At 41.0% G+C, this 26,360-nt stretch overlaps 1 protein-coding gene and 3 gene segments (V, D, J or C); 2 read left to right on the plus strand and 2 right to left on the minus strand.

Moving 5' to 3' along the window:
* The window catches only part of LOC115354462 (M1-specific T cell receptor beta chain-like), a 43,030-nt gene extending 32,236 nt beyond the window's left edge, over nt 1-10,794 (minus strand). The window contains exons 1-5 of the mRNA XM_030044859.1: nt 10,743-10,794; nt 10,259-10,576; nt 9,059-9,198; nt 6,453-6,495; nt 5,158-5,447 (exon numbers count right to left, since the gene is read on the minus strand). Coding sequence (XP_029900719.1) covers nt 5,158-5,447; nt 6,453-6,495; nt 9,059-9,198; nt 10,259-10,576; nt 10,743-10,794 — 843 coding nt within the window. The remainder of the gene's footprint in view (nt 1-5,157; nt 5,448-6,452; nt 6,496-9,058; nt 9,199-10,258; nt 10,577-10,742) is intronic.
* A 392-nt stretch (nt 10,795-11,186) lies between these two features.
* On the minus strand, nt 11,187-12,047 carry LOC115354463 (T cell receptor beta variable 29-1-like). The segment is given in 3 exon segments: nt 11,187-11,194; nt 11,399-11,698; nt 11,950-12,047. Coding segments are annotated over 3 exon segments (381 nt in total).
* Nucleotides 12,048-16,658: 4,611 nt separating this feature from the next.
* LOC115354464 (T cell receptor beta variable 30-like) lies at nt 16,659-19,713 on the plus strand. The segment is given in 2 exon segments: nt 16,659-16,707; nt 19,307-19,713. Coding segments are annotated over 2 exon segments (456 nt in total).
* A 109-nt stretch (nt 19,714-19,822) lies between these two features.
* On the plus strand, nt 19,823-20,686 carry LOC115354465 (T cell receptor beta variable 29-1-like). The segment is given in 2 exon segments: nt 19,823-20,063; nt 20,352-20,686. Coding segments are annotated over 2 exon segments (576 nt in total).
* Nucleotides 20,687-26,360: the final 5,674 nt, after the last annotated feature.

Genomic DNA, 26,360 nt, shown 5'->3' on the forward strand with positions numbered 1-26,360 from the left:
TATGAAGAAGTTCTACTTTAAACTAAAGCAATAAGAGTCTCTGTGAGTGTGTGATACCTTTAATCCAGGACAGAGTGACGGTGAAAATGATGAGTGGAGGTGGGATCATGTTGTCTGGCAGCGCTGCCGAATGTCAAAAACCAACTGGAGTCTTTGCTGTGTGCTGACTGGAGGTTAAGGAGGGGGGAGGAAGTGATGTAGACAGATCATGGAGAAAACTGTCTGTCACTCAGATGGTGGTCACCTGTCTGTCTCTCTGCCAGTCTGTCTGTCTTTGACTGTTCTTTGTGGTTTGATCCAGGTGTGCAGCATCAGATAAAGGTTTTTGTAGAGGAGTTTCAGACTTTTCTGTCACTGTGTATATGATGCTGCACAGAAATACTGCCCGCTGTCTGCAGGGCGCCTCAGTTTGAGGATGTGAAGGAAAGCCTCTTTCCTACCATCTCCACTCACATTGAAGTGACCTTCATATGGTTTTTCAATATTCTGTGTTGTTGTATAACGTGTGTAACCGATCAGATTTAGAGAAGTGTTTCCGTGTGAGCGCTGATACCAGAGAACAGTGTCATAGCTCGAGATGCTGTGGTTGCAAGTCAGTTTGACTTCATCGTTCAGTTTCCCCACCACATCGGCTGGAGTCTGATGAACTTCTTTATCTTTGTTGAGTGACACTCCTGTAAAGAGGTGAGCAGAGATTCAATTCAACTGGACACTAAAATAAAGTCAAATAAAATCCTCATTCTCTAAAATAATTAAACTTCCATCTGATATTTTCAAATTACAAACAATATTCAGTGGATAAAGTAGAAATGAATTACTTGATGTACCTTTGATCCATACAAGTTGGATGATAATTATGATGAGAGCTCTGTTCATGTTGAGTATCTCCACTGTTTTTTTTTTTTTTTCTTTTGGATATGATGGTGGTTATAATGATGATGACAGATACAGAGACGGTGATGAGAAGACTCCTCTTGTTGACTGACTGTGCTGCACATGAAAAAGATCAACGGGTGCATTGGATCCTCAACAGCCTGGAGAGCGGGTGATGAAATCACATGACACACATTGGCTAGAGAAGATGATATTAGTCAATGAAACAGGGATCACTGCAGCTGCCTGGGAGGCGTCGGTTCATGGCTTCATTTAAAACCACAGATGATAAAGGGCGGTGTTTAGTTTTTGTGCAGCTCAGAGGAGATCTGCCTCAGCGTGCATAGCGAGCTGCACAGTAGTACACTGCACTGTGCTCAACTTCTTTTACGTCCACAATAAATAGAGAGCTGTTCTTTGCAGTATTCCCACTCAAATCACCAGTGATGTTGAAATGCGCTTTATATGACTCCTCATGGGTTATTCTGCGATAATCCACATATCCAATGAGTTTCAGAGCTCTGTGTCGTGATGACTGCTGGTACCAGAGCATCACTCTGTAGTCAGTTTGTCCATGAGTGCAGACGAGCTGCACGCTGTCACCAGGCTTCATGATTAGTGCAGAGGGAGTCTGATGGACCTCAACACCCAGAGAAACACCTCCTATAGGCAGAAGACGAGAAAAGAGAACATTTAATGTATTGATTTTCAAGTAAAATCATCCATTGTGTACATCACATCCCCTCTATCACAACTAACGGAGTTGTTACTTGTGAGGAAACAGAAAAAGCGAAATTTTATCATTATGTCCAGATTGAATTTGGAGGATTGAGTTACTCTTAATTCTGTGGTGAAATGTCAGAGAGGATGTGACAGTGTCTCATCACTGTGTGCCGATGGGATGTGGCATTAGATCACTGTCACTGATCTTACTGGTGTGTCGGTTCAGCTGCCTTATTGTCAGGAGGAAGGCGAAGTGATGTCACCCTGTTATGTTTATTTATCATGCTGTTAGAGATATTGTCAAGATCCACAACACCGTCTCCTCCTCCATCACCCTCAGCACTGGCTCGCCACAGGGCTGTGTGCTGAGCCCCCTCCTGTTCACTCTGCTGACGTATGACTGCTCGGCGAGACACCCCAGCTGTCATATAGTGAAGTTTGCGGACGACACAGCAGTAGTGGGACGCATCACTAACAGCGATGAGTCCGAATACAGAGAGGAGGTGGAACACCTGGTGCAGTGGTGCAGTGAAAACAACCTCTGCATCAACGTGAAAAAGACAAAGGAGATGGTGGTGGATTTCAGGAAGGACAAGCGCCCTCTCCCTCCCCTGCACATCGGAGGAGCAGCTGTGGAAGTGGTTTCCAGCTTCAGGTACCTGGGTGTGCACATATCCAGTGACCTCACCTGGAGCGCCAACACTTCCCGTCTGGTCAGGAAGGCCCACCAGCGTCTCTACTTCCTCAGGAAGCTGCGGAAGGCTGGACTGGGGAGCTCCGTCCTGAGGAGCTTCTACCACTGTGTGGTGGAGAGCGTCCTCTGCACTTGCATCACCGTGTGGCACGGCAGCTGCACTGCTGCTGAGAGGAAGGCTCTGCAGAGGGTGGTGAAGGCTGCACAGAGGACTGTGGGGAGCAGCCTTCCTACCACCTCGGACCTCTACACCTCACGATGCAGGGGGAGGGCCCTCCGCATCTTGAAGGACTCCTCCCATCCCGCTCACAGTCTGTTTCAGCCCCTCCCCTCAGGCAGGCGGCTGAGGAGCATACAGAGCAAGACCACCAGGCTCAGAAACAGCTTCTTCCCTGCAGCTGTCAGACTGTTGAACTCGAGCCATGCTCTGTAGTCTCCCATCTCTCTCTCTCTCTCCCTCTCCTGCACAAATCACTTTCCACCATAAGTGCAATATTACTAACATGCGTGTTTAGCACTAAGCTAATTCTGCACTGACCAAGTCCAACAGTTCCATGAATCCCAGTCCCGGGCATCAGGTTCTGTGGCTTGGTCCATTCTATATTACACTGTCTATATTATATATACATATTTATATATATATACATATACTGTCTATATTTACATAGGCTGTTTATATTTTTCTCTATATTTTTATATTTACTGCTTATATATATTATATTTATTATTTATTATATATATACTACTTACTTATATATAGGCTGTTTATACTTATAGATATACTATTTATATTTTTATTTACATTTACATATGCTGTTTACCTTTACTTACATATACTGTTTATAGTTTACATACTGTTTATACCCACACATACTGTTTATATATACTGTTTATACCTATACATATATATTTATATACTGTTATATATCTTATATTTTATATTTACACTTATATTTACACTTCTTTTCTGGTCTTTTTTTGGGGGGGGGTTTTTTGGCTTATACCGGGACCTGAGTGCTAATTTCGTACCACTAGCATGTAAGTGTGAACTGGTATGACAATAAAGTTCCTTGAATCCTTGAATCCTTGAATTATTGAGAGGTATTTTTGCATCTTGACAGGATGTCATTTTAATTAGAATTTGCATTGACTGACTTGTGTGGTTTATTAAAGGTTAACACAAAGTAAACAAAACTCTGGTGGTGATGACAGAACTGCATCAGACTAACCACAAAAGCAGGTGCTTGGGAGAGGTTTATTCTGTGTCTAATTCAAAACCACTGATGATAAAGGTTTGTGTGGAGTTTTTGTAGTGAGCAGAGGGAATTTGCATCAGCGTGCTTTACTCGCTGCACAGTAGTACACTGCACTGTGCTCAGCTCCTGTTAGTTGGATTATAAGAGAGCCATTCTTTGCAGTATTCACACTCAGATCTCCAGCAATTTTGAAATGTTTCTCATAATGTTCCTCCATTTTGGGATCTTTGTAGTTTAAATATCCAATGAGTTTCATAGCTGTGTCTCCAGATGGCTGCTGGTATCACAGCATCACTCTGTAGTCGGTTTTTCCATGAGTGCAGACAAGCTGCACGTCGTCACCAGGTTTTCTGATGAGTGAAGAAGGAGTCTGATGGACCTCAATCCCCTGACAAACACCTGGACAGAGACGGAAAGAGAGCATTTACTTACAGTCTGTGGATGGAAATATGAAAAGAAATGCTGATGAAAATTGTATAGAGCAAACACAATTCCATCACAAACAAGTTATTACCCATCAGACAGCAGAAAATCAGCAATCGGATCATTTGAACTTCTTCTCGCCTGTCAACTCAAAAAATGAACCAGTCAGAAAGATGTGACAGTCTGTTGTGGATGTGTAGTGATGGGATCTGGTATCAGATCACTCTGACTGTCACCATTAGAGATGGACAATCAACTGGGAGCTCCACTGAGCTTTCCTGATGTGTGAGGGGAAAAGGGAGGTGATGAAGAAACTCCATTCATGCCTGCACATCAGCAAACTGCGAGCTCAAGTGCAGCTTCCTGGGAGGGGCCTGTTCAAGATCTTATTCAAACCACCGTGTGATGAAGGTTAGTGCTGAGTTTTTGTAAGGAGTGGCGGGGATCTGCAGTCAGTGTGCATATCTCGCTGCACAGTAGTACACTGCACTGTGCTCAGCTGCCGTTAGGTTCCTTATAAAAAGAGAGCCGTTCTTTGCTGTGTCCCCACTCAGATCTCCAGTGATATTAAAATGCTCTTCATATGTTTTTTCATGCTCTATTCTGGAATAAGACACATGTCCAATGAGTTTCAGAGCTTTGTCTTGAGCAGATTTCTGGTACCACAGCATGACTCTGTAGTCTGTTTTCTCATGAGTACAGACCAGCTGGACTTTTTCTCCAGGGTTTCTGATGAGCTCTGATGGACTCTGATGGACCTTGACACCCAGAGAAAAGCCTAGAAAGAGAGAAAATTAATGAGCTGAGTAAAGTATAAACATAGCATACTGTATTTTTCTATGGTAAATCAAACAATTACCAATGAGCCAAGACAAAAACAAAACTGTGGACATGTTGACTCCCTTTCTGAATTTTTACAGAACAGTTAGTGGCTTTTAGTCCGTTACTAAAATATCAGAATACTGTCAACACTTTGTCAAAGCCCTCCTCTCAAATCCCTACCAGCTATGCGTCACTGAATGGTGCCTCCTCCACTGAGGTGAGGATTATTTCTTGAGCTGTAACTCCACCTACAGGACAGATATGAAAGTAAAGCTGTGATTCCACATGACTGACACAGTCACCAAATTAATGGCAAGCAGTTTTTGTTCAGCTGCTCATGGCTCTTACATCACTGTGTTTGCTGACAGCACAAAAATACACAGCGCTGTCCTCCGGCTGCAGGTCTTTGACAGTGAGAGCCCCGCTCTCTACCACAGTTTTGACAGCTGAGTATTTCTGCTGAGTGTCCCCCACGTAGTCTGGCTCCACACCGACAGCCGTGAAGACAATGAGACTCATGGCCTCACCTGGACGCTGCCTGTACCAGTACATCTGTGAGTGAGCAGCATCTCTCTTATGGCTGCAGTTCATCTCTGCAGATCTGGATGTGGAGCTCCAGATGATTTCAGGCTGTTGAGTTACATCCTGGCAGCAACCTGCAGGGAGAAAATACAAAACTGAAAACTTTTCATTTCAAAGCAGCTTACATCATGTTTGGGGAAAAAAGTGTTGTGAATGTTCAGATTCACAAACATTCAAATTTCCAATCGACACTTTTCATCTAAGTGTCACCAGTATACTCAATAATCTATAACATGCAAAGTCTGTTTTCCATGCTTGAATTAATGTGTCAGGTGTTACATTCAAAATTTTCACATACGTTATATCTATATTTTGAATGAAACCCTTTATATAAAGAGGTTCTTCAAACTTTTGTATTATTTACATATTGAAAGCTGGTGCTCACCTACTTTATCATGCAAGAGAAAAGTGTGAAAACAGCATACACACTTCTACATGTGAATAAGATAAGGTACTTCTATTATAAATGATATGAATAAAACCTTCATATCCATGTCTGAAACAGTCATAAACTTCATGTTAGTCCTTGTACCTTGAAGCCACAGAGATGAGACAATGACTGTGATGACAAGCTGACTAATCATAGTGATCCCATGAAAATGATGAAGAGCCACAACAGACAAACTAAATGTCTGAGGCTGGTGTTTATAATGGAGGGCGGAGGGTGAAGGAACCTCCCACTGTAATCTGTAATCTGAACCAGAGGGGAGGCCAGTGTTGGTTAGAATGGGCTGATCCAGGTGCAAGGGGCTGTGAGCTGTAATACAGAGATGGAAAGATGTGTGATGGGAGGTTTTTGTACTGAGGAGCAGCGATACGCAGCACTGTGGTAACTAGCAGCACAGAAGTACACTGCACTGCTGTTCAGTCCCTCAGTTGTTAATGTGCTGATCTCGCCTTGATTTGCACCCCCACTCATCTGGACAGTCACTCCAGGCTCAAGATTTTCCTTCCCTCCATATATGTATCCCAGGAGCTGCATTTGTTGATTCTCTGACTGTCTGTACCAGAGAATTGTATAATAGCTCTGAATATTGTGTGAACAGTTGACTTGGGCTCTTTCTCCCGGCTTCTTGTACATGTCAGCTGGAGTCTGGTGAACTTGGTCACTGAGAGAGGAACCTGTGGAAAACACATCAACACACAACAACAGACAACATGCAGAAGGTGACTAGACAGCAATTTGAGAGAATAAACTGGTACAGAGTTGAAATTACTAAAGTACTAATATTAAAGTCTAAATATACTGTATTACCTGAAACCAGGATCATGTTAAAGGTTATGCTGAAGAATATCAAGATCATGTTGTGTTTTCTGAGTGGTTGTTTATATTGCAGAATATAAGATCACAATCATGTTCTCATCAGTGTATATGGAGGTATACTGATTATACCCTCCTCTTTCTCTGAGTAAACCACCTATCAGCATAATAAACATGAAGAATTTAGGTGGGTGGTGTCAGAACACTTCCTGCTGCCTTCAACATTTTAGTTTCCTCAGCCACCACTCCACCACTGGCTCTATATGGTGTGAGTAAAGATTTACTGCCACCTTGTGAAGGGAAGATAAACCACAAAGACTTTATGTAGACTATATGACCTTTTAACACACAACCACGGTCCTAAATCCTGCTAATGTAGATATTGTTTTTATGTAAGAAACCATAACCTTTACAGCTAATATGTTTTATAATGTTGAATTGTGTTATATTTTTAAATGTAAGCCATTTCACAGTGAAGTTCAAAGACATTTTCATGCCTTTTTCAAATGTAGAGTTTAAAAAAATGTCCTACTGGTTGATTGCTGTGCACTAATTTTTTAGTGTAATTAGATTATCAGTTCAATTATTGCTGTTTTTAAAAGTGAAATATCAACTTTAAAAAATATTGTAAATCAAATTATGTATACCATCATTTTACTTATTTGAGATTCTATATCCCCAGATACAGTTTTGAAAAATAATAATCACATATATTAATTTCCTCATAGACATGTGAAGAAACAGCACCCCCTGCTGGCCAATAAAAGTGCTGCATCAAACCGACCTCTGGTGTCGCTGTGAGCCAGCTGTCTGATATCAGACGTTCACTGTGTTTCTCTGCTCTTCCTGTGGTTTTCAGCAGGTGAATGATAGTGATTTTGTTGCTCGGTGGATCTCAGAGGGTTTTTGTTGCAGACAGAGGGTTTGTGTAGCACCGTGCAGCACTGGCAGCACAGAAATACACCGCACTGTCCTGGGCTCCACTCAGCTTTGGAATATGAAGAGATGACAGACTTCCCCCATTCCCGCTCACATTATAAATCCCTTTGAATGGATCTTCAATGCTGTCAGCAGTGAAGCGTACATACCCAATGAGTGCCATATCACTGCTGATCGCTCTGCAGAAACAGATTTGAAACATACAGGTCACTGAAGATAAATAAACATGTTTCTGAACGTTACTGCAGATATTTATGACTTACTCCACTACTATGCATGAATTAATGTGATAATACCTGTCACACAGAGAGGTAGAGCTGCTAAGTGTATGAGCAGTCTGATCATGATGCTTGCAGAGATGAAAAGTTGAATGAAGACTGCAAACTGAATGCAGCTGCCTGGATGGAGAAGAGGAGGGGCGAACACTGTGGCCGTCACAGCTGTGATCAGTGGATAGAAACAGTTTCCTGCTGCAGGCTATGGTGAGATGCATGTGTGTGTCTCCTTCAGTGAAAATATGTGTGTGTGTGTGTGTGTGTGTGACTGTCTGTGAGGGTTTTTGTAGAGGATAGAAGGTAATTCAGTCACTGTGCCTACTAGCTGCGCAAAAATACATGCCGCTGTCCTCTGGCTGTCTTAGTTTTAGTATATGAAGGTGAGCCCTCGCTGAGCCATCTCCAGTCACATTGAAATGCTTCTGGAACTGTTCCTCGATGGTTGTTTTTTTATAATAGACATATCCAATGAGTGTGAGGTTAGAGTCTTCTGACATGTACCACAAGATCGTATAATAGGAACTGATGGAGTGGCTGCAGCTGATTTCTGCCGATCCATGAGGACTTCCCAAGACTGAGGCAGGAACCTGAAGGACTTCATTGCTCAGTGAGCGGCCTGCATTTACAAAGAAGAAAAACATCAAAAAAACATGAAGAAAATGAGACTTTTAGCAAATTTGTCACAAATGTTTTTGCATTCAAACCCACAGGTGAGCCAGAGAATTAGCAGAGCGGTCCAGCTGAGGCTCCTGATCATGATGACTTTATCTTCCTCTCTGTCTCTGTCTCTTTCTTGACAGACACACTCAACACACATTGTGGGATGAACTTAGAAGGGAGGAGACAGAAATTGTGACGTGTGCAGATAGACTTCTGTCCGCCCCTGTAGTCCTCTCTGACGTAATGTTTACTTCAAAGTGAATTCACACATATACATCTTCCTTCACTGCTTCTGAGCACAATGAAGTCAGACAGTATACAGGACTAGTGTGAGTCAAGGGGTTGAGGTTTTTGTGCAGCTGTACGAGGATCTGTATCAGTGTGTGAGCGCTCGCAGCACAGAAATACACTCCGTTGTCTCCTGGTTCCACATTTTTCACTGTAAAAGATCCTCTGTCCCCTTCAGTCTTGTTGGCTGAGAATTTGTCCTGGCTAAAATCTCCAAAGTCAGGCTCGCTGTAAGGCACCGTGAAGACAATCTGTTTCATACTCTCTCCTGGAAGCTGCTGGTACCAGTACATTTAAAGTACTGGCCGCCCAGGTCGTGGCTGCAGTCCATGTGAGCAGACTGACCGCTCTCTAACAGCAGGATCTCTGGGGTCTGGTAGACTCCCTTACATCTCACAACACCTGGAACCAAATGATAAATCAACAGGCTCAGGTGAAATCAACAGCTGGTGTTTGCAAGTAAAAAACAATCAGTATTTTAATTCTTACAGTGGTCGTTACAAGTTGTTTTCTGGACAGTGAGCTAACTATGGAAGGTAACTACAATCTGTTGTGATAAATAATAATAATCCCATCAGTTTAATACCTGCAGACCAGAGCAGAGAGACAGTGAGGGTGATGAGAGGTGAGACCATTTGGAACTGATCAGCAGACAGATCAGTGTCACAGTGAGACGTTTAACACAGCAGCTGATGGGAGAGTCACATCACCCATCCTGTCACGTGCTGCTGCGCTCTTCAAGGTGTGTCATTGGTTTGAACACTAGTCAAACACATGAAGCCTTTTGTCACATGAACTTTACACAATACTGTTACATCATAGACATCATATAACATAAGCTCAGCAAGAAGGCAGTTATAACTGGCTGTGCTGTCTTATTGATTTGAGCTCACTGTAACAAACAGGCACCATTCTGCTAAGACTGTGACTCTAACAAATTTAAGATACAAAGAAGGATTAATTCTTTTTGAAAGCCAGAAACTGGACAAATTTGAAATATACATGAATTATAGAATAAAAAACTATATTTTTGCATTAATTATAAATTAAGGGAATTGTAATTGAAATGAATGAAAATGTAATGGATGTGAAATTTGATGTGGACTCAATGGAAATGGATATGGGGTTTGACATGAACAAGAAAATGCAGTTTTAATTTGTATAACAATTCCAAGTCAGTCATGATGTAGACAAATATTGTATTTTTCAGTCATAGGATGATGATGCCATAACATTCATGTTATTGAATACAAGTTCAGTTAAAGAGCATGGGAGAAATGAATAATATGAAAAAAAGGAAAATGTGAACAAAACCTGTTGTCACTGACATTTTACAGATAACAATAAATTCATCAGATTTAACATTTGGTCTAGAGCGCCCCCTACAGTTCATGATGGAGATTGTTTTCTTGACTTCACTGTGATACCAGCAGTGGGGTTTTTGTGCAGCGATCTGAGTCACCTGTATCACTGTGTTGGCTCACAGCACAAAAATACACTCCGTTGTCCTCAGGCAGCAGCTCCTCCACTGTCAGAGATCCAGTCTGAGCGTCGCTCTTCTTGGCTGGAAATTTGTCCTCACTGAAGCCACTTCCATATTCAGGGTTGCTGCTTGGAACTGTGTAAACTATTTGCTTCATTCCCTCCCCTGGAAGCTGTCTGTACCAGTACATCTGGCGATAAGAAGCATCTTTAGTGTGACTGCAGTTCATGGTGGCAGATTCACCCTTCTTCCTCCACAGAAGAAGGGTCTGGGTGACATCACTCCCATCAATTAGACCTGAGTGGATAAAATGACCAAATCTGATGTTACAAAACCACCAGTGACTTCTCTGTATTTAGACGAAATAGGAAAAATCTGTACATGTCAATGCATGTCATTCTCGTTGGAGACAGCTTTTGTTGTGATTTCTTAGTTTAATATTTAAGATCATAATGTTCAGTACCTACGACACAGAGCAGTGATGCGGACAGCTTGATCAGACCAGGTGGGATCATGATTGTGTTGTGAGGATCATGGATGGAGAGACCAGAGTCACATAAATGACAGTCAGTCAGTCGGTGTGATGGGAGGTGTTACAGTGGCAGCTGGCATTTAAAACTCAGTGCTGTGGTTTGTGGGGATGTCACATGATTCTGTGTATTGATGTTATCTGGGGTTAGACTGATATTTCAGCTTACCAAAATTTACATTAGATTAGTTGATGGGTATTGGTCATTCAGATTTTTCCACCACTGGCTTGATGAATGATTTCCATCTCATATAATTTCTTCTTTAAAATCAGGATTCTAAGTTTCCTGTCCCAACAGGTGGTGTTGAGCAAAATGCCATAAAAAGCCACAACATCTGAATGAAGTTCATTAGTCTGGGTTTAAACCAGTGGAGTGTTTTAGTGTGCTGTGATGAGCAAGAGAGGAAAGGACAAGTGAGAGAGAGAAAGACAGAGTGAGAGCAAAGAGAAACCATACAAATGTTGTCGTGGTACTGGAGCTCCCCCTACAGGACATGAGATAAAACATCCATACAGTTGACAGCAGTGGTGTCTACAGTGCATTGGGGTTTTTGTTAAGCAGTTGAGTGAGTCTGTATCACTGTGCTCACTGACAGCACAGAAATACAAGCCTTTATCTTCTGCTACCAAATCCTTCACTGTCAAAGTCCCACTGGCAGCATCAGGCTTGGTCACTGGGAATTTCTCCTCTTTGAAGTCGGGCTGATAGTTGGGTTTGGATGCAGTACTGGTGAAAACAATTTGTTTCATTCCTTCCCCTGGGAGTTGTCTGTACCAGTACATCTGGTAGAAGCCACCACCCTTGGTGTGATTGCAGTCTATAGTTGCATTGTCACCGTTGTATTTCCACAGTTTGGGGGTCTGGGTGACATCACTGCCATCAGTCAGACCTGTGTGCAGAAAAGGAAAAGTTAGAACTTTTGAGAATTTCAACTTTCATGGACCTTTTTTTGAAACCATTGTCAACTGTTGCTGCATCTCTTTACATGATTCCTGTCGAACCGATGAGATGGTGAACATATACATTCATTAATTTCATAACAAAGGTCAACTTCAACTTTTTCTCTGTTGATGTCATCATGCAATCTAGTGAAATATGTTACTGCTAACAGTGAAGTCAGGTGATCTTATTGCAGTTTACCTGTAATCCAGAGCAGTAATGCTGAAAAGCTGAGGAGGCCATGTTTGATGATGATGATGATGATGCTGTCCATGTTGTAGAAGTCAGAGAGCAGCAGAGTCTCATATATGACTGTCAGTACAGTTCCAGAGATATGAAGAGCTGTCACATTGGAGCTCTGTGTGATGTGGCAGCTGGTGGGAGTGTCACAGCGTTTTGTGATGAGCTGTGATCCTGTACGCTGCTGGATCAAAATCCACATTGTCAGTCTAACCGAGTTTATAGGGGGTGGGGTTTAGTGTTGTGTTGCTCCACCCAAAGAAATCTCCCATTATAATCTCTTCTCTGTGTTAGAGGGGAGGCCAGTGTTGGTTAGAATGGGTTGATCCAGGTGCAAGGGGCTGTGAGCTGTAATACAGAGATGGAAAAATGTGTGACGGGAGGTTTTTGTATTGAGGAGCAGCGATACGCAGCACTGTGGTAACTAGCAGCACAGAAGTACATTGCACTGCTGTTCAGGCTGAGTTCCTCAGTTGTTAATGTGCTGATCTCGCCTTTATTTGCACCCCCACCCAACTGGACAGTCACTCCAGGCTCAAGATTTGCCTTCCCATAATATATGTATCCCAGGAGCTGCATTTGTTGATTCTCTGACTGTTTGTACCAAAGGATTCGATCATAGTTCTTAATATTGTGTGAACAGTTGAGTTGGGCTTTTTCTCCTGGCTTGTTGTACTTGTCAGCTGGACTCTAGTGAACTTTGTCACTGAGAGAGGAACCTGTGGAAAACACATCAACACATAACAACAGACAACATGCAATGACTGACATAATAGAAATTCAAATTTACAGTCTTGGAAAAAGAAATGGAAATCCTCATCCTCACTTTGAATTCTAATTTGTTCAAATGCTGCTTTTTAATTTTGCATTGAAGCCTGAATTGATCTTTTAGGCCTTACACTTTGCAACTACAGTGGTTTCACTTTTAAACTCTGACTGTGAATAAATAAAGCTCATACATAATAAAATTCTTAAAAAACAAATAAATAAAACAAATAAAACTCATATATCAGAAAAATCCTAAAATGTCATTACCTGAGACCAGAATAGTGTTAACGGTTATGATGAGGAATATGATGATCATGTTGTGTTTTCTGAGTGGTTGGTTATATTGCAGAATACAAGATCCCAATCATGTTCTCATCAGTGTATATGGAGGTGTACTGACTGCATCCTCCTCTTTTCTCAGTAAAAGCACTTATCAGGATATTAAACATGACATAATTTGGTGAGTGGTGTCATATCACATCCTCCTCCCTTTAACATTATAGTTTTCACAGCCATCACTATACCAGCGGCTCTAAATGGGTGTTAGTAAAGAAATACTGCCACCTTACGAGGGGAAAAACCTGAGATAAAGCCAATAGATCAAACAAAAAACCTATATTCATAAAATTACACGTAATGTGAAAGTTGTTACTGCTCTCATAAATTTCGCTAATTGGTTTAATAATTTGATTATAATTTCTTGCATATAACTGCTTTCTTGTGAGTGTGATAATTATTGTGATCTTATTGGGTTCTGTTGTTTTTCACATCAGTCCTGTTATATGATTGACGGTCTGCACAAGTACAACAGACAGTTGGTCCAGAGCTCCCCCTACAGTTCATGATAGAGACTGTTTTCTTGACTTCACTGTGATACCAGCAGTGAGGTTTTTGTGCAGCGATCTGAGTCACCTGTATCACTGTGTTGGCTCACAGCACAAAAATACACTCCGTTGTCCTCAGGCAGCAGCTCCTCCACTGTCAGAGATCCAGTGTGAGCGTCGCTCTTCTTGGCTGGAAATTTGTCCTCACTGAAGCCACTTCCATATTTAGGTGTGCTGCTTGGAACTGTGTAAACAATTTGTTTCATTCCCTCCCCTGGAAGCTGTCTGTACCAGTACATCTGGATATAAGTGATATCTTTAGTGTGACTGCAGTTCATGGTGGCAGATTCACCCTTCTTCCTCCACAGCAGCGGGGTCTGGGTGACATCACTCCCATCAATTAGACCTGAGGGGATAAAATGACCAAATCTGATGTTACAAAACCACCAGTGACTTCTCTGTATTTAGACAAAATGGAAAAAAAATCTGTTTATTTTAATGCATGTCAGTCTTGTTGAAGTCAGCTTTTGTTGTGATTTCTTCCTTTAATATTTAAGATCATAATGTTCAGTACCTACGACACAGAGCAGTGATGCGAACAGCTTGATCAGACCAGGTTGGATCATGATTGTGTTGTGAGGATCATGGATGGAGAGACCAGAGTCACATAAATGACAGTCAGTCAGTCGGTGTGATGGGAGGTGTTACAGAGGCAGCTGGCATTTCAAACTCAGTGCTGTGGTTTGTGGGGATGTCACATGATTCTGTGTATTGATGTCATCTGGGGTTACATTGATATTTCTGCTTACTAAAATTTACATTAGATTAATTTATGGATATTGGTCATTCAGATTTTTCCACTGCTGGTTTGATGAATGATTTCCATTTCATCTTATTTCTCATTTAAAATGAAAAATTAAAGTTTCCTGTCTCAGTGGGTGGTGTTGAGCAAAATGCCATAAATAGCCAGAAAATCTGAATGAAGTTCATTAGTCTAGGTATAAACTAATAGAGTGTTTTAGTGTGATGTGTCGAGCAACAAAGGAAAGGACAAGTGAGAGGATGAGCATAGGACAGATAGAAAGAGAGAGCAAGGGAAAAGAGAAATCATACGAACATACCCACATGCACATGCACACACAAAGACAGGAACTGGCAGCTGAGACTGAACTGTAAATGGGAGTATTATTGGTGGTGCTGGAGCTCCCCCTACAGGACATGAGATAAAACACCCATACAGCTGACAGCAGTTCTGTCTACAGTGCATTGGGGTTTTTGTTCAGCAGTTGAGTCTCTACCACTGTGCTCACTGACAGCACAGAAATACAAGCCTTTATCTTCTGCTACCAAATCCTTCACCATCAAAGTCCCACTGGCAGCATCAGGCTTGGTCACTGGGAATTTCTCCTCTTTGAAGTCGGGTTGAAAGTCAGGTTTGCCGTATGTACTGGTGAAGACAGTTTCTTTCATTCCTTCTCCTGGGAGCTGTCTGTACTAGTATATCTGTACCAGTACATCATTTTAAGACAGTCATTCTGCAGTTTACCTGTAATCCAGAGCAGTAACACTGACAAGCTGAGGAAGCCATGTTTGATGATGATGATGCTGTCCATGTTGTGGAAGTCAGAGCAGCAGAGTCTCATATATGACTGTCAGTACAGTTCCAGAGATATGAAGAGCTGTCACAGTGGAGCTCTGTGTGATGTGGCAGCTGGTGGGAGTGTCACAGCATTTTGTAATGTGCTGTGATCCTGTACGCTGCTGGATCAAATTCCACATTGTCAGTCTAACTGAGTTCATAGGGGGTGGGGTTTAGTGAGTTCAGTAATACACAGTGCTACACCTGCTGATGAATTCAGAGCTGCAATATAAATCGCTCTCACCTCTGCTATTCATTACTGATGTGTTCTTGTTCACTGGTACAACAGAGATGCAACCTGAATGGAAATCTCATGATAAAGTCTTGAACCTCAGGTTTAAAATGATCTGCGTGGTTTTCATAATTTACCTCCTGCATCTACCTCAAATTAATGGTGAGAAGAAGAAGTTCCTGACAGGAGGAAACGTGACAGATATTGTTTGATAACATGAAAACATTCAACATATTTTTTTTCTTTCCATATCCACAGGTTCTTCTGACAGCACTAAAGTTCTCCAAATGCCCTCTTCTATCATCAAGAGTGTTGGTGAATCTGTGGAGAGTGAGATCCGTTGCTCACACAGCATACCAAATCATGATCACATTCTCTGGTTCAAACAAGATGGAAGCAGTGCTCCACAGTTCCTGGGATATCTCAATCTCAACTTCCCTTACCCTGAAAAAGATGTTGCTGGAAAAATCAGCTTTAAAGGAAACGGTGGTGAATTTTCACAGTTAACCATTTCTAATGTTTCGTTAGATGACAGTGCTGTGTATTTCTGTGCTGCCCGTCAGCACAGTGCTGCAGACTCCTGTCTCCTCCCTACAAAAACCCTCCTGTCTGTCTGCCTGTACAGGCTGAACACCTGCAGCCAAACTCTGCCAGGGAACAACCACTAAACCAAGGCTCTCAAGATCTGATCGTGTGGTTTGACACAACTTTGACTTCGTCTGAGGACACGCTGTGAGTTCACAGTGCAACGAGGATGAACTTTGACCTTAGATGAGCAGTGCCCACATTATTTTTGAAGTTATTTACATTGCTGAAAACTGCACCGTAACAAAAACTGAAATCTCTAATTATACTGACAGTTGCGACTCAGGTTTTCTTTTTCCTGCAGCACATGAGCAGCAAGCACAGCCTCTTCAGCAAGTCCTTTTTTTTTTTTTTTTTTTCTGTTTTCCCTCACAAGGTGGTAGTGTATCTTTACTCCTCACTAAACAGAGCCAGTGGTGTCATGGCAGATGAGAAAACTATAATGTTGAAGGGAGGAGGATGTTCTATGACGCCACCCACCTAAACAATGTGAATTATTCTGCGTGGGATGACTCAGAGAAAGAGGAGGGTATAATCAGTGCACCTGCATTTACACTGATGAAGACATCGTAACACTGTCACATTACATTCTGTAATCTAACCAATATTCAGAAAACACAACATGATCCTCATATTCCTCAGCATAACCTTCAACACTCTTCTGGTTTCAGGTAATGCCAGTAAATGAATTTTAATACTTTTTTTTTTTTTTTTTTTTTTTTTTTACTTTTTTCTTGTAATAATTATCAATGTGGTGTGTATATACTGTTTTATTTGCATACCACCAGGCTTCTTTGATGCAGACATTTCATTTGGATACTGTATAATATAAATATAAATCCAGGCTTTCTGAGAAACTGAAAAAAAAAGCACTAAATTCATGTCATGTCACCTATTGTATGATGTCTGTTGTTGTGTGTTGATGTGTTTTCCACAGGTTCCTCTCTCAATGACAAAGTTGACCAGACTCCAGCTGACATGTACAAGAAGCCAGGAGAAACAGCCCAACTCAACTGTTCACACAATATTCCGAGCTACGATCGAATCCTCTGGTACAGACAGTCAGAGAATCAACAAATTCAGCTCCTGGGATACATGATTTTACATGGGAGTCCAAATCTTGAGCCTGGAGTGACTGTCCAGATGGGTGGGAGTGCAAATCAAGGCGAGACCAGCACATTAACAACTGAGGAACTCAGCCTGAACAGCAGTGCAGTGTACTTCTGTGCTGCTAGTTACCACAGTGCTGCGTATCACTGCTCCCCAGTACAAAAACCTCCCGTCACACATTTTTCCATCTCTGTATTACAGCTCACAGCCCCTTGCACCTGGATCAACCCATTCTAACCAACACTGGCCTCCCCTCTCACACAGAGAAGAGATTATAATGGGAGATTTCTTTGCGTGGAGCAACACAACACTAAACCCCACCCCCTATAAAGTCAGTTAGACTGACAATGTGGATTTTGATCCAGCAGCGTACAGGATCACAGCTCATCACAAAATGCTGTGACACTCCCACCAGCTGCCACATCACACAGAGCTCCACTGTGACAGCTCTTCATATCTCTGGAACTGTACTGACAGTCATATATGAAACTCTGCTGCTCTGTGACTCCCACAACATGGACAGCATCATCATCATCCTCACCAAACATGGCTTCCTCATCTTGTCAGCATTACTGCTCTGGATTACAGGTAAAGTACAGAATGATTATTAGCTAACTGAGAAATAAGGGAACAAAGGAGAGTTGACCCTGGTTTTAAAGTAAAATTGCACATAGAATAGATTTGTTCATCTTTGGAAATGTCAGCAACATACGTGTAACTGATCAGAGTGATGCCAAATAATAAATACCAGTTTTTAACAAAGGTTTTTACAACTTTTTTATGTTCTCTGATGTCAGAGGATAACAGCAAAAGATAATGGTTTGACATAAATGTGTATGGTAAGAAGTCATCACATTTATTCTGTTGTGCACACAGGTCTGACTGTTGGCAGTGATGTCACCCAGACCCCCAAACTGTGGGAAAATGTGGGTGAAAATGCAACGATACACTGCAATCACAACAAGGGCACTAGCTACCCTAATATGTACTGGTACAGACAGCTCCCAGGAGAAGGAATGAAACAAATAGTGCTCAGTCCTACATACGGCAAACCTGAATATGAACCCGACTTCAGAGAGGAGAAATTCCCAGTGACCAAGCCTGATGCTGCCAGTGGGACTTTGACAGTGAAGGATTTGGTAGCAGAAGATAAAGGCTTGTATTTCTGTGCTGTCTCTCAGCCCCACAGTGACACAGTGAACTTGTGAAGCTGCACAAAAACCTCTGGACCAGAGATGAATATGAGATTTTCACATATCCTGTTAATACTGACACCTCAATGTTGGTCCTGACCACCAATCACCTATTTTAGTCAAAAAAATTAAATGAACTGGAATGGGTTGATATGTTTAAGATTTTTTTTTTTTTTTTTAGTTTGTTCATGTAAGCGTCACATCTTTTTCCCATATACTCAACTCTTCTTGTATTACTTTCATATTAATGAAGTGATTGTATAAAAATTATCATTATTATAAAATTAAAGAAATGAACAATATTTATGAGACCATAACAAATTTCCAATTTAATGCAAATCTAAAAATATAAGATATCACTTGATTCTTTGAAAACAGCAGGGCTCCTCTCTGCTCTTTTTTCTTTTTTTTTTATTTTCCCCTCACAAGGTGGTAGTGTATCTTTACTCCACACCAAACAGAGCCAGTGGTGTCGTGGCAGATGAGAAAACTATAATGTTGAAGGGAGGAGGATGTGCTGTGACGCCACCCACCTAAACAATGTGAATTATTCTGCGTGGGATGACTCTGAGAAAGAGGAGGGTATAATCAGTACACCTGCATTTACACTGATGAAGACATCGTAACACTGTCATATTTCATTCTGTAATCTAACCAATATTCAGAAAACACAACATGATCCTCGTATTCCTCAGCATAACCTTCAACACTCTTCTGGTTTCAGGTAATGTCAGAAAATGAATTTTAATACTTTTGTTAATTTTTCTTGTTATAATTATTAATGTGGTGTCCATTTACTGTTTTATTTGCATACCACCAGGCTTCTTTGGTGCAGCCATTTTATTTACATACTGTATAATATAAATATGAATTCAGGCTTTCTGAGAAAAAGAAAAAAAACAGTAAGTTCATGTCATGTCACCTATTGTATGATGTCTGTTGTTGTGTGTTGATGTGTTTTCCACAGGTTCCTCTCTCAGTGACCAAGTTCACCAGACTCCAGCTGACATGTACAAGAAGCCAGGAGAAAAAGCCCAAATCAACTGTTCACACAATATTCAGAGCTACAATCGAATCCTCTGGTACAGACAGTCAGAGAATCAACAAATGCAGCTCCTGGGATACATAAATGTCATGATAGCAAATCTTGAGCCTGGAGTGACTGTCCAGATTGGTGGGAGAGAAACTCAAGGCGAGATCAGCACATTAACAACTGAGGAACTCAGCCTGAACAGCAGTGCAGTGTACTTCTGTGCTGCTAGTTACCACAGTGCTGCGTATCGCTGCTCCTCAGTACAAAAACCTCCCGTCACACATTTTTCCATCTCTGTATTACAGCTCACAGCCCCTTGCACCTGGATCAACCCATTCTAACCAAAGTGGCCTCCCCTCTCACACAGAGAAGAGATTATAATGGGAGATTTCTTTGTGTGGAGCAACACAACACTAAACCACACCCCCTATAAAGTCAGTTAGACTGACAATGTGGATTTTGATCCAGCAGCGTACAGGATCACAGCTCATCACAAAATGCTGTGACACTCCCACCAGCTGCCACATCACACAGAGCTCCACTGTGACAGCTCTTCATATCTCTGGAACTGTACTGACAGTCATATATGAGACTCTGCTGCTCTCTGACTCCCACAACATGGACAGCATCATCATCATCCTCATCAAACATGGCTTCCTCAGCTTGTCAGCATTACTGCTCTGGATTACAGGTAAAGTACAGAATGATTATTAGCTAACTGAAAAATAAGGGAACAAAGGAGAGTTGACCCTGGTTTTAAAGTAAAATTGCACATAGAATAGATTTGTTCATCTTTGGAAATGTCAGCAACATACGTGTAACTGATCAGAGTGATGCCAAATAATAAATACCAGTTTTTAACAAAGGTTTTTACAACTTTTTTATGTTCTCTGATGTCAGAGGATAACAGAAAAAGATAATGGTTTGACATAAATGTGTATGGTAAGAAGTGATCACATTTATTCTGTTCTGCACACAGGTCTGACTGTTGGCAGTGATGTCACCCAGACCCCCAAACTGTGGAAAAATGTGGGTGAAAATGCAACGATACACTGTAATCACACCAAGGGCATTAACTACAATCAGATGTACTGGTACAGACAGGTCCCAGGAGAAGGAATGAAACAAATAGTGCTCAGTCCTACATTCGGCAAACCTGAATATGAACCCGACTTCAAAGAGGAGAAATTCCCAGTGACCAAGCCTGATGCTGCCAGTGGGACTTTGACAGTGAAGGATTTGGTAGCAGAAGATAAAGGCTTGTATTTCTGTGCTGTCAGTGAGCACAGTGATACAGATTTACTCAATCGCTGAACAAAAACCCCAATGCACTGTAGCCACAACTGCTGTCGGCTGTATGGGTGTTTTATCTCATGTCCTGTAGGGGGAGCTCCAGTACCACCAATACTCCCATGTACAGTTCAGTCTTAGCTGCCAGTTCCTCTCTTTGTGTGTGAGTGTGCGTGTGGGTGTGTTTGTATGGTTTCTCTTTTCCCTCGCTCAGTTTTTCTCTCTCTCCCTTGCTCTAGTTCTCATTTGTCCTTTCCTCTTTTGCTTTCACTTGGCTCAGGTCTCCATGTGGGAATCACAGCAGCTCTGCACCCACCCATGTCTGCCCTGCACAGTCAGAACTGCCTGATTCATCTGTCGATCAACAACTCAGCTGTTTTTTCCTGTATTAGCCGCTCTCCTCCTGTCTACAGTTCGTCATCCCTGTCTGCAAAGCTCTACTTACCTGTTCATCCAGCAGGTGCCAGCCTCACCTGTAACCCAGCATCCACAGTGTGCAGTTTTAATCTCATCTCAACCTTCTCCTCTGCCAGCCTGGGCCAAATCCTCCTGCTTAATCCTTCAAATTCTTAAACCTGTGTCTTTGTGTCTGCTTTTGGGCTCTACTTGGCCCTCTGGCACAATGTAAATTTTCATATAGCAGCAAAAAGTGGAAGCTGACTCTGGTGATGAAATGCTGAGATATAAAATGCTGTGATTTCACATCACAACAGGCTTTTGACTTCCACATAGACAGTATCATCATCAAACATGTCATATTTACTTTGTGTTATAGTGGCTGATGGAAGCTTAACTGTTACTGTAATATTCAAAATACTCTATCCATGCGTATTTGATGCTTATAAAATGAAGTGTTTGCAGTGATGTGAACTGCTACACAGTATATTTGCTCCCATGAATTAATTCAGTATCAGTGTGGACTGTTGCACACACAAAATAATGATTGGCCAGTGTGTATTTTTAAAGCCAGTGCTCATACTAATGTCTCTGAAGGACAGCTGCTGATAGCTGACATTCTGATTATAATTTATGTGTCTTTAAATTTGATTATATTTATGCCAAAAAAAAAAAAAAAAAAAAAATGGAAATTTTGTGTCTCTTTATGGCATTTTGCTCATTCCACCTATGGGCAGGCCCGGACTGTAGCTACTGTTAAACACTGAATGAGAGATTTGTGACATCCAGCTGCCAGATGATTTTATTCTTCTGCAATCACATCAAAAACACAGTTTTAGTAATGGCTTTCGTAGCTGTTGTCCTCACAGCCATTTTTGTTATGACAAGTTTACTTTCGGCTTCTACCAAGACTCAGTTTAATTCAATAAACCCTTTATGACTAGGCTACTTCATGCTTCTACCATAGATAGCCTATGACTCAGATCCATTTAATTAACAACGTAAACAACTGAAAATAAATTTGCCTGGCAAGGATAAACAATATAAAATGGGCACCTGTGTTCACTAACAAAATATTAATCTAAGTTAAACAGTATTGTACTGAAATTTTGTATCCTTACATCCTCTGAACATGACATTCAAAACAATAACGTCCCGCCACTAATGTGACTGTATGGCTACATTAGCGCCTGAGGCTAGCATCAGTTAGCTGCTTTATCGTCACTCATATAAATCATCAACACGTATTAAAGAACATAAAACACGTCACTGGGAACAGAGAGGAATTTGACCTGACCCTATATGGTGCTTGTGTACTTATCTCACCTGCAATCACATCAAAAACACAGTTTTAGTAATAGCTTTTGGAGCTGTTGTCATCAGCTGTTGTTAGCCTGATTACCTGATTCGTGGCCTGAAAAGTCTCCCAGTACGGCCAGGAAATTTACAATTCTGGTGCCAGAAGAGGAACAATATATAACAAATATTGTTGATCAATCAAATTAATGAAATTTCCAAAGAAAAAAAAATGTGTTACTGAAAGCTGTCAGTGTGACCATCATGTCACAATAACATAGTGATTATTACAGGTACAAGGAAGCAGTTATATCAAGGTCAGCATAATTAAAGTATAAAAATAAAAAGCATTATTTCTGAAAAAAAAAAAAAAAAACCTTTACAATTAAATGCAAGTTTAAGAATAAAAATTTTTGAGTGGATTTTAAAATATTTTAGAATTTATTTGAAGTTCTTCCCCTCATAAGGTGGCAGTGTTTCATCACTCACACCCATTTAGAGCCACTGGTAAAGTGATGGTTGAAAAAACAATGTTAAAGGGAGGAGGGTGTGGATGACACCACCCACCAAAATATATCATGTGTAATATGTTAATAAGTGGTTTTACACAGAAAAAGAGGAGGGTATAAGCATTACACTTGCCTATATACTGATGAAAGTATTATAATTCATAGCAACAACAAGACTGGGAACTTACGTTCTGCAGTTTAACCAACCACTAAGAAAACACAACATGATCATCATTTTCTTCAGCATAACCTTTAACACTATTTTGGTGTCAGGTAATGACATTTCAAGAATTTTATGATATATGAATTTTATTAATTTACACTCAAGCTTCAGTTGTGCAGTCACTGTAGTTGCATAGTGTAAGGGCTTAAAGATAAATTCAAAGCCTGACTGGAAAATTAAAAAAAAAAAAAAAAAAAAGCAGCCTTTGAGCTTTGACTTGAAGACTTGAAGACTTGAAGTGAAGACCAGTATTTCAAGTCTGTACTACATTAAACACACATAAGTTCCTGACTAGTCACTTATTGTATGATGTCTGTTGTTGTGTGTTGATGTCTTTTCCACAGGTTCCTCTCTCAGTGACCAAGTTCACCAGATTCCAGCTGACATGTACAAGAAGCCAGGAGAAACAGCCCAATTCAACTGTTCACATGATATTCAGGGCTATAATCGAATCTTCTGGTACAGACAGTCAGAGAATCAACAAATGCAATTCTTGGGATACATGTTAGCAGGTATTGCAAATCTTGAGCCTGGAGTGACTGTCCAGATGGGTGGGAATGCAAATCAAGGTGAGAACAGCACATTAACAACTGAGGACCTCAGCCTGAACAGCAGTGCAGTGTACTTCTGTGCTGCTAGTTACCACAGTGCTGCGTATCGCTGCTCCTCAGTACAAAAACCTCCCATCACACATTTTTCCATCTCTGTATTACAGCTCACAGCCCCTTGCACCTGGATCAACCCATTCTAACTAACACTGGCTTCCCCTCTCACACAGAGAAGAGATTATAATGGGAGATTTCTTTGTGTGGAGCAACACAATACTTAACCCCACCCTCTATAAACTCAGTTAGACTGACAATGTGGATTTTGATCCAGCAGCGTACAGGATCACAGCTCATCACAAAATGCTGTTACTTCCTGTCCCACACAGATTATAGATTATAATGGGCGTTTCCTTCTCTGAAGCTTTTCAACACCAGTTAACTGTTATATTTCTTCATCTGTTAGGAGCTTCTTCTTCTCACCAAGCAGATGCAGGAGTTAATGATAAAAAAACAACACAGATCATTTTAAAACTGAGATTTAAGACTGAAATCATTCGTTTTCATTTGAGGTTGCATCTCTGATGTTGGAGGATGTTAGAGGAAAGCCCACCATCTCTAAACTGACCAAGAAAAACATCATTGCTTTTAGCTTGATGACAATGTATTTTCAATATTGTCTAATGGGTTTCATAAATATTCTACTGTAAAAGGCCAAGAACCTGAGAATCTTCAACTTAACTTGAACCGTTTAAAGTGAAAACATGAAGATCTTAAAGTGGAATTACAATATTTTCACGCAGCTTTAGCAAAATGCAAATCATGTCGTATGGTTTTATTCCCTTAAAATTTCCTCTGAATCCCCCTCATTTGTGGGTCACAAAACCATGTGCCATAATCACAAAATCCAGAGGAAGTCGTTACTTAAAATTCTGTAAATTCATCCAATTTGGAATTCCAATGTTTATCTTTAAAAATATATGAAATACTCTTGTACAGTTTGTTACAGTAGATGGCGCTGTTTTAATGCTTTAGAAGGTCTCTCTCTCTCTCTCTCTCTCTCTCTCTCTCGTTGTGATGTCTACACCATTTTTAATGTTGTCGTGTATTTTTCTTGCTGTATTTGCATTTCTTTACAAAGTGTAATCAACCTTGTTGTCCACTGTACCCATAGGAAAGAACATGTGCAATAATAAAAGGTATATTCTTTTTAAATGTTAGTGTGTGGATGAATGTGCTGCAGCAAAAGTAAAACTTTGCCAGTTTACTGACACAAGAGAATCATTTTCAAGAAAATCAGAGCGCATCACCCGTACAGCACTGCCCGACCTCCAGGACACCTACACCCGGTGGTGCAGAACAACAACAAAATATAACAAAATATAGTTCCTCAGTCTCCCTCCTGGTCCCTCCAGTTCTGCTGCAGTGCCTCTGATGGCCACTAGGAGCCTCCTGCCTGTCATGTTCCAGTATCATGTGGATCTGATATAATCTTATAAGCAAGTTAACCTTTATTATGGATCCACTGTTTCTGTCTTTTGCTTTTGCTAATGAGTGTCTCTATTACTGATACAGCTGTACTTACTGTTGATGTTTTTGTTGAAGTAATTATATTTAACCCTCTGCTGTGATACAGACGACCTGTTACAGACCAGGAGAAGTCAAGAAGTCCCTGAATGTCTGGTCTTTAAATAGCCTCCTCCTGTTTATATACTGTGCATAAGTGGTTAGTTGGTTTAATGACTGAAACACTTTTTAATGCATTTTTGATCATCTGAATTGATACTGCCTCTTCTATCCTGTCATGATGCTGTGAAGCACCACAGTATAGCAGGTCAGCCCATATCCTAAACAAAAACCACATAGCATAAACATACAAAAATATAATTTATGTGTATTATATTTGCATTGCACTTACTGTTATTGGGCAAATAAGAGCAATGTGCTCATTCAACCAAAACAAGGACAAAAAGTCATGAGTAAAGAAGAATATTCATATGAATTCATTTGAATTCATTTGAATTCTGGCCCTTTTCAGTAGAGTTGCTGTGGATTTTTGTCAGGTGGTAAAAATCTTTATTCTACTGGAGGGAGAGAAGTCGTCCAAGAGAATGTCATGGCTCCAATTTCTCCACAAACAAGTCAGCAGGTGACATGTGAAGGTCAGGATTAAGATTCGTAGATATCCAGTAACTGTTTTGATTCCAGATGTCAGACACCGTCTCACAGGCTGTTTCCTGTTTGTCTGACTCCAGAAGGCACAAACATGTTTTTCAGGGCAACAGCCCAAGAAAATAGAAAATGTTCTTCCTCAGTGTGACTCCCACTGGGGCTGCAGATGGTCAAAATGGGCCTTGACACTTTGAGAAAAGACATTTTGGACAAAAGCATCGACCAAATGCTTTGATATGTTTCAAAGAGGGACACACACTGCTGCACATGCTTGTCATGGAAATGATTGACAGGACAAACGCCAAAACAACTCAACAATTTGAAGTGACCGACTTTAATGTAAACACCCTCATAGAGTCTTTTATTATCAATAGATTGTGGATGTCTCTCTCCAGTCTGCCTGACTGTGTGTTTACTTGTGTGACTGCATCAAAACTCAGCTTTTACATCTGCCACATGTTCAACCTTAAAATGTGAAATGCAGATTTGTGCACCAGATTGGCAGCAGACGTGCTCATGCTGGAGCTTCAGTTGACACAGAAATGGAGCGTTCTTCC

The sequence above is a fragment of the Myripristis murdjan genome, chromosome 22 (genome assembly GCF_902150065.1).
Source record: "Myripristis murdjan chromosome 22, fMyrMur1.1, whole genome shotgun sequence".
Classification (NCBI taxonomy): domain Eukaryota; kingdom Metazoa; phylum Chordata; class Actinopteri; order Holocentriformes; family Holocentridae; genus Myripristis; species Myripristis murdjan.